This window comes from Populus alba, chromosome 1 (assembly GCF_005239225.2).
Source record: "Populus alba chromosome 1, ASM523922v2, whole genome shotgun sequence".
Taxonomy (NCBI): Eukaryota; Viridiplantae; Streptophyta; class Magnoliopsida; order Malpighiales; family Salicaceae; genus Populus; species Populus alba.
The window spans coordinates 24,709,524-24,717,968 of record NC_133284.1 but is presented as its reverse complement, the minus strand read 5'-3'; the positions used below and the strand labels follow the sequence as shown (position 1 = coordinate 24,717,968).

Here is an 8,445-nt window from a genome sequence, read left to right as displayed (position 1 = left end):
AGTGGCTTCCTCTTGGCCTTATAATGGCACCACCTCTTGGCGTTCTTCTCTCACGTGGCCTTGTTAAGGCAACAATCCTTTGCGTGCTCATAAGCCAACCCCTAGGCTTCTAGGCTTGCGCCCCATCACGTGGTCACAACCCTAAGGCTAACCATTATAATGAAACACCTAGACAAGCAAAACGATAAGATAATTGAAAGGTTAATAAATAATGATTGGGCTATGCACGTTCAGAGTTTCACAAGGATCACCCCAACTATACACGAACAAGGACTATAATTTTTTTTAGTTTTTTTTAAGCATGCAACAACATCAAGTAAAATATAATCAAGAATAAAATTGAAATGCGATCAAATTTTATAAATGCTATATCATCAATAAAACACAATTAAAAATAAAAAATAAATTTTTTACTGGGTCGGACCCAATTCAATGCATTTAGCTTTGGATCGGATCGGATCCGGTCCGGTTCGGCCGGAATAGTAGAGACATGCACCACTATTCATGTGAACGTGGAGCTCTCCACACTGAAAGCAGCATTGTGGTGCTTTTAGTGAACCTGTATTTTTAACACAGAAATTACTAGAGCCCATGCATAGTGATTTAAGTTTTCAGCTGTTACCAAATATTTTTTTTTCGTGGTTGGTTTCAAATGCAGAAGCAACCACGAAAACAAATGACCTCTTAATTAAATAGGACCCAAGATGTTTATAGCGCCTAACAAGACCTTCAATGAGTAGATGCACCCCAAAGCTAATCACTACCCTAAATGCATTGTCCTTTTTTCATATTCAATGTACTTGCTACTTACCATGAAGACAAAATGTACATGTATTATAAGAAAGGCATATCTCCGTACTTTAAAGATTGAATTTATTATCGTCATTAACAGTACACACCCCACAAAACTTAGAATGAGAGCATCTTTTATAGAAGTCAATTGTCACTAGGCCTTTTTTTTCAAGTAGTTCAAAACTATAGATAACTAGTACATTGACTATCCTATTCTTATATGGATACATCCACATGAGTTCAAAACTATCTAAACAATCTTGAACTCAAAGGCAAGCAATCATCTCCTACACGAGAATACTACATCTTTTTTCTTAAGCTTTGTAACATACAATCTTCTTTATTTCATAAAAATCATGTTGTTATGTTGATAATTGGTTTAAGTAAATGTAATTTGTATAATATAAAAACTAAAGATTAGTTTAATACAAAGTGGTATAGTGAAGTTATTAAAATATATATAAACACAAATACAAAAAATACAGAATAACTTTATAAGTTTAAAGATTAAAACGACAACTTTATTGACAAAATATAGATTAATTAATTGTATATAAAATATCTTAAATAAAGTATTTAGTATATTTGTTGAAGCACTTAAAATATAAAAGAAATGTATATTATGTTATTGTTCAATTATTATAACTTTCGTTTTTAAAGTTTTATAGCTTGTTATTTGGTGTAAATGAGTTAATTGCAATCAGTTTTCTAGAATTTCAATATCATTATCTTGATTAGTTACACTACAAATCAAATTTCATAAATTAGAAAGAAATACTAAAAAAATCTCACTACGAAAAACTTGAATTTAAGTTCTAGAATGATTAAAGAAAATTAAAGCACAAAAATGCTGAAAAAAACAAAAGACTGGAAAGCAGAAAAGTTATTACTTGGTATTCAAACATCTCCCTTTCAAGCCCATTTTATACTGACCAAAATTGATGCATATTTAATAAAGAAAAATTTTCACCATTATGCTCTTATTACCCATAATAAAAAATAAAATCCTAACATTTTTTTTTATTATAAATAACAAGATATTTCTCTTTTAAACATGAACCATTTAGGATTTACTCATGAGTTTACAAAAACATATATTTTTTATAGGCCTAAAAATTATTGTACAGCCGAGTGAGCATGTATGTGATTAAGCCTAAAGCTCATTTAGTTTAGAACCTCTTCTTACTAAAAGATACAGTGTTCTATAAAACTAATTTTAATTCTTTTATTTCTCATTTTATAACCAACATGAAAATCTTATATTTTTTCAATACGAAATTGAAGGTAAAAGAGTTTACCAAACATGCTAATGAGATCAATTTGTTATTAAATCATAATTTATTTTTATACAAATTAAATTTCATGTTAAAGTATTTTTATTGAAAAATATTTTTCAATAAAATGTTAACCTAAAAAGTGGATGGATGTCACTTTTCACTTTTAATTTGTATTAAATTGTGTCCATTAACTATAATTTTTAAGACAAATTTCAAACACTTTTGATATGGGTCGAGAGACATTTATCAAATCTGTTGCTTCTAGCTATTCCTATATTCCTACATACTTTATGAGATGTTTTGAATTTCCTAAAGGGATTTGCAAGGAGATCAATTATCTCATATCTAAGTTCTGGCAGGGCTGAAAAGAGGATGAACGAAAGACTCACTAGATTAGCTGGTTAGATTTATGTGAAAAGAAAAGATTAGGTGGCCTGGGTTATAGATACTTGGAAGGCAAATACTCTCATTTCTACAATCTCCTGTATGCTGCTAGTTCCTCTTCTTCATCACGGGCTTGGAAAAGTATTCTAACGGGCAAGGATATTTTACGATGGAGAATTGGCCAAGAATTTGTTATCGCCTACCTATCTAATCCTTAGATTCCTTCACAACATCCTTTTCTTCTTTCCATGAAATCTGATGCTCTAGCTGACGTTCATCGGGTTTCTTAGCTTTTTCATGATCTTTCACACTCATGGAATGAGCCTTTCTCACGAAGAATGTTTTCAGAATCTTATATGAGGGCTGTTCTAGGTGTTTCCTCGAGCACTCCTCACACTCATGATAATCTATGCTCGTATCACTCGTAGAATGCAAGGTTCTCTGTCATGTTAGGCTATGAAGCTCCATTGGAGACTGGAGGGAGTTCTTGAGAGCATGAAAGGAAGTCTTTCTCCCAGATGATGGGCCAAAAGGCCCGAAGCCTAGCGTGCTGTCCGGTCAAAAAGTTGGGAACTACCCCGTAATTTTTAAAAAAATGCCTGAACACTGTTCAGGCTAGATATAGTAAAATAGAGCCCGAGCAACAAATTGGAAAAGAGGAGACTGGAAAGCAAAAAACGAAGGCAAGCATAAAATCCAAGCGAGGAAAGAGTAAAAAAGGTGAGAAAAGAGAAAACGAATCAGAGCCTATCAAAGCTCCGATGGCAATTTGCGCCTTATTATTATAAAGAGTTCACCGAGACAGAGACAAATATAACTACACTACATAAGACAATCTACATGTGCCAGCTGAATTTTCCATTCTTCCTTCATTTCAGTCCTTCATTCTTCAATAACTCTCCACTTTAGTCCTCTAATTTACTTGACCAACCCACATGCAAGGTAGAGAGGGAGAAAATAAAGGAAAAAATAAATAAAAAATTATTGTTATGCATGTGCTCTCATTGCCCAGACACTTGTCACATTTACTTTGCAATAATTATGGACACATACCTTGTTAGTACGATGCCATGCAACCATCCACTGGTGTTACACAACATACACCTAAATCCGTTGTTGTAGAGTGGAGGTATTGAATTGTAGGTGTGGGAGTCTACTTACCCCGCCAATGGTTAGGACGTGTCTACTTGTTTCGCCGAAGAAAACCTATCTTTCTTATTAATAGCTAGTACATCACCTATCTTTTGAGTGCGATGCCTACACAACTTGTTTTTGCAAGTTACTTAAGCATGGTAAAATTAATTATTCTCCATAATTACTCTTGTATAGTGTGTGTATATATATATATATATATCTCAAATTATCATATAATAATAATAATAGGCCACAACAATACCACACACACCCTTCTCCTCTCTTTTTTTGTTTTTGGTTATATATTATTTTTCTCTTGCAATTTATCAATTTAGGTTTCTTATCTTGATAAATAACTTGTTTTGCAGGAATTTAAGACCAATTCATTTTGAATTTTTTAAATTCAACTTCAAACAACTTATAATAACTCTTCAGTTTGAGAATCAATTTGACAGTATGTTTTCATAAAAAAAAAAAGAACAAAATTAATTTTTTTTTGACGTGTACTAGGTCAAAGCCTGGTTGCTAGAGTTAATTTTAAAATATAAATTTTTATTATTAACGTAGTTGTTCGGGCCAGCACCTCGACTAATTTTATTGGCCTTAAAGTTAACGATCATATAAATCTCTAGTGACTCTGATGAGACTCTAACTCGTGATTATTAAAAAAAAATCCAAGACCTGACCAATTGAGCTACCCCACGTTATTTAAACAAGAAATCTTGATTTTTCTAGTGATGGTCTTCTTGATCCTCTCGCTGCCATAGTCGGTCTAATAATCTTGTTTTTGGGGCTCGCTGGCTTCTTATGTCAGAGGATTTGGAAACCAAGAAATGCTCTTGTTTTTCAATCCATTATATGGTCTAGTGCTCAGATGTTGCTTATGGCCGCTAATTAGAAAATGGAATTTGATGAAGCTTTGCCTCATTGATCTACACAATCCAATGACGATCGATATGGCTCTGTTCTGCAATGGTCTCCCCCTCCAGTTGGCACCAAGGTGGTGCTGGTATTGTTATCAGGAATCATTCATTCCATTTCCACCACATTTCCAGAGGCCTTGGCTCCTCAAGTTGCTGCTTCCCTTGCTCTTGACATGAATGGTGATCTTCGAGGGTGAAGGTCTATCAGTCATTAATGTCATTCCTCGTATTCTTTCAATGATCCTATATGATGTTGTTTCTCTTGATAATTCTTTTGCTTGTATTTTCTCTCGGCTCTCGCAGAATTTATAGGAGCTCAGTCTCTCTCTTTCAAGAATACCATCTCTCTTGGTCAATATATATTTACATATTTAAAGATCAAATTATAATATTTAGGACGCAATAAGTTTCCTCAAAACCATACAATAGATGAACAATCACGCATCCCATTAACCCTTTTGTAATAAATATTCTAATTAATATATAGTTTATAGCTCATGGATACTTTCACTTTTTTCTTTTCTAATTCATTAAAGTATAATTAATCTGCCTATAATTAAGTAACCTGACATTTTGCCGAACTTTGTGTACCTTACTAATAGACGCAAAACAAGAACCGAAGTTTTGCGTAAGGTCCAAACACACTCCACTCCCTCTTTCATTTTTCCCTATATATAGTCTTTCTTTTATTTATTTCTCAACAATTCCCCCTATATTCTTTCCTTTTATTGCCCTTTGATTTCATTTATCCAACGATAGGATACCCACTTAACCTACCCCCAGTGATCTCAACCGTTACATTAGCTTTGTGTTTTAGCAAGCTTTATACACACACACCCCTGTCCTCTTGCCATTTCCTTTTTTCAATTTGTCGATATATCTTAAGCATCTTTTTTTATTTTCTCTGAACCCTCCACGGCCCACGCCACCTTCCCTCATTGGCATACACGTTTTTCTCTCTTGGTGCCTCCGTTCCTACACCGGTCCTTCCTGATAATGGTAACTACAATGGGAGACATTTATGCTGTTTCTTGTTTAGTTTTCATTCTATAGCCCAGTTGATGGTTTTAATTTCTCGGGTGCCAAACAATGCAGGAAATGCTGGTACCACCGTGGCTTGAATCGCTATTATCGACTGCATTCTTCACCGTTTGCCCCAGGCATAGAGACGCCCCACGTAGCGAATGCAACATGTTCTGCCTTGATTGCAATACCGAAGCCTTTTGCTTCTACTGCCGATCAACTCGACACAAAGATCATTCTGTTATTCAAGTAATTCATCTTTTCTTTTCTGGAGAGTCATTGTTGTTTTAATAAGCATCTGATGAATATAACATCTCTGAAACGCATGGGGTTATGTAAAAACAGATCAGAAGGTCATCGTATCATGATGTTGTTAGGGTTGCTGAGATTCAAAAGGTTTTGGACATTACTGGAGTTCAAACTTACGTTATAAACAGTGCTAGAGTTCTTTTCCTTAATGAGAGACCACAGCCCAAGAGTAGCACAAGTAAAGGAGTCCCTCATTTATGCGAAATTTGTGGGAGAAGTCTTTTGGATCCCTTTCGTTTCTGTTCTCTAGGATGTAAGGTCAGTTAATTTCTTCCCATTTCTCTTCTCAGATTTCTACCGGCCCTCTCCTTTTAAAAAAGGTACCACATTGTCATGAGGACCCGACTCCAAGCTGTTCAAGACTCGCGATTCACTCGCCACAATCATTTATTATACCAAAATAGTTGCATCCCTTATTTGATATCTGCCCTCTGCACACAAAATTATTATCAAATTACTGCTACATTGTGGTTTTCAATGAGTGACATTGTCGTTGTATCAAGATTTCAGACTTGATGCGATGGTAATTTTGATAATCGATTACTGGTAGTCATCCGAGCTAGCTAGCTTAATTTATAAAGTTGTCAGAGCGTAGATGCTCTCGTGCCCTTAAAGAAAAGGAAATTATATTATCGGCATAACTGACATGTATGATGTTTTTTTTTTTTTTTTTTTTCCCTATTTACCAAATAGACTTTTTCCTGTTTTTGATGGGTTGGTTAATTTGCTTAGATAAGGGCTTAATTAACCATAAGTTAACTTGGTATTGAATTCAGCTTGTAAGAATAAAGAACAATGGAGATGCCACCTTTAACTTAAGCACCAAGGACGAGGAAGCAGGGGAAATAAGAGAAGGAATGGGAAGAGGATTGCCATCAAAGGAAGAAGAAGAATTGCGTGAAGGAAGCCAGCAAGATATGTACACAAGCACGCTAACTCCACCACATTCCAGTTCAAGGAGGAGAAAAGGCATCCCCCATAGGGCACCTTTTGGGTCCTAATTATTGACCAGCCTAATTAATAACTTCTTTTTATGTATATCAAAGCTCATTCATTGATCTTCACAAGCCAGCACATGGGGGAAGATAATATCTGATAAACAAAATAGATTGATTTAAGGTGCATCTTATGGGGTGTGTTTTAAAGTCTTAACACAGAAATATATAGTTGTAGTTTACATTTATTTATTTATTATTATTTCCAATAATAATGGTAGGATTAATGCTTGGGGCCGGATATGCAATGGTGTAAATGTTATGTAAGCACACACGAACGGTTTTTTTACATAAAGTAACCAATTAAAAACTCAGCCTTTTTAATTACAAGTTCATGAAACTTGCAAGAACACACGATGCTAGAAGCCAAAGAAGGGAATTTTGATAACGAAATACTTTCTTTGAAAAATATATTCCTTTCTTGAGTTTGTCTCCAATATTTGTCCATATTGGGAGCCGATAGATAGACGTTTTGACATTTATTGCTTCCATATCACATCAAACCAAAGCATCATCAAGTGAAAGAGTTTAACATGAATATCATTGAATTATTCGTGTACATAAAAACAGCGGAAATAGAGTGTTAAAACTTAAAATTATTCGTGTAACAAAGAGTGCTTATTGTAATTTATTCCTCTCTCTGTTTTTTTTTTTTCATTGAATAATATGTTTTTAAAAATGCACCTCGTTTCCCATTTGCCTTTTATAATCATTACAATAGATAAGAATTAAGAAAAGTTGCTCATCATTTATTTATAAATACTGATGATATTTTAAAAATTTGATATGATTAGTAATATAGTTATTTGATATTTGAATAATAGTTAATTATATGTTTATATCAATTTTTTTTTATAGCTCAAAAAGTATATGATTAATGATAGAAATCTTAGTACTTGTAAAATAGTTCATTTTGAAGGAGTTTAGGGACTCTCCAATGATAAAATTAATAATTTTTTAAATAAAAAATTATAATAAATAAAAGAAAAAGATTTAATTCTAAGAACAAGAAAATTTGTTCTTGTTTTAGTATGATAAATGCTCTAAAAATTAAGGCATAAATGCTTGGAAAGTAGAAATTGTAAACCTTTTGTTTAGAAGGTATTTATAATCTCCGAACCTAATTGTTTTGATGGAGTGGAGGGATTGAAGAGTCATTTTCTCTTGATGACATTAATGAAAAATAAAAATTTCATACACATCATTAATGAGGTATAAATATTCCTTACAAATTAATAATTAGATGAAAATAAGATAGGCACTTAGGATACCTTTTATACATCTACATATGTAGAGAAATGATTGATCTTGACATGAATAGTTCATATTAATAGTCTTTAGGATAAATAAACGGAGTCTTATGACCTCAAATAGGTTTATAATGACCTTTAAACCATGTCGCACGTGTGCAGTGTCGCGGCGATTGTCCACCCTTTAGGAAAAATGGTAATATGGTTTATCTGACACAAATGTGTAGAGACAAGGAATTCTTGTCTCCTATCAGTGAAAACTTTGAATGGGAGTCGTCACTTAGTAATTTGGTCACTAGGAACTCTAACTGGTCTTAAAGATGGGGTACGGAGACTGATTGCGTAAAGGGAAGGTATT

General features: G+C 33.6%; 1 protein-coding gene across 1 annotated transcript; it reads left to right on the top strand.

Annotated features, from left to right (window-relative positions):
- The first annotated feature begins 5,217 nt into the window (after positions 1–5,217).
- On the top strand, positions 5,218–7,078 carry LOC118046990 (protein RGF1 INDUCIBLE TRANSCRIPTION FACTOR 1). The gene is made up of 4 exons (XM_035056126.2): positions 5,218–5,509; positions 5,606–5,782; positions 5,879–6,100; positions 6,619–7,078. The coding sequence occupies exons 1-4, from the start codon at positions 5,507–5,509 to the stop codon at positions 6,841–6,843; spliced, it is 627 nt and encodes a 208-aa protein (XP_034912017.1). The 5' UTR covers positions 5,218–5,506; the 3' UTR covers positions 6,844–7,078.
- Positions 7,079–8,445: the final 1,367 nt, after the last annotated feature.

Coding starts and splice junctions, on each gene's coding strand:
- LOC118046990 (XM_035056126.2), top strand. Junction 5,783..5,878: donor AAGATCATTCTGTTATTCAA/GTAATTCATCTT, acceptor ATGTAAAAACAG/ATCAGAAGGTCATCGTATCA. Junction 6,101..6,618: donor TCTGTTCTCTAGGATGTAAG/GTCAGTTAATTT, acceptor TATTGAATTCAG/CTTGTAAGAATAAAGAACAA.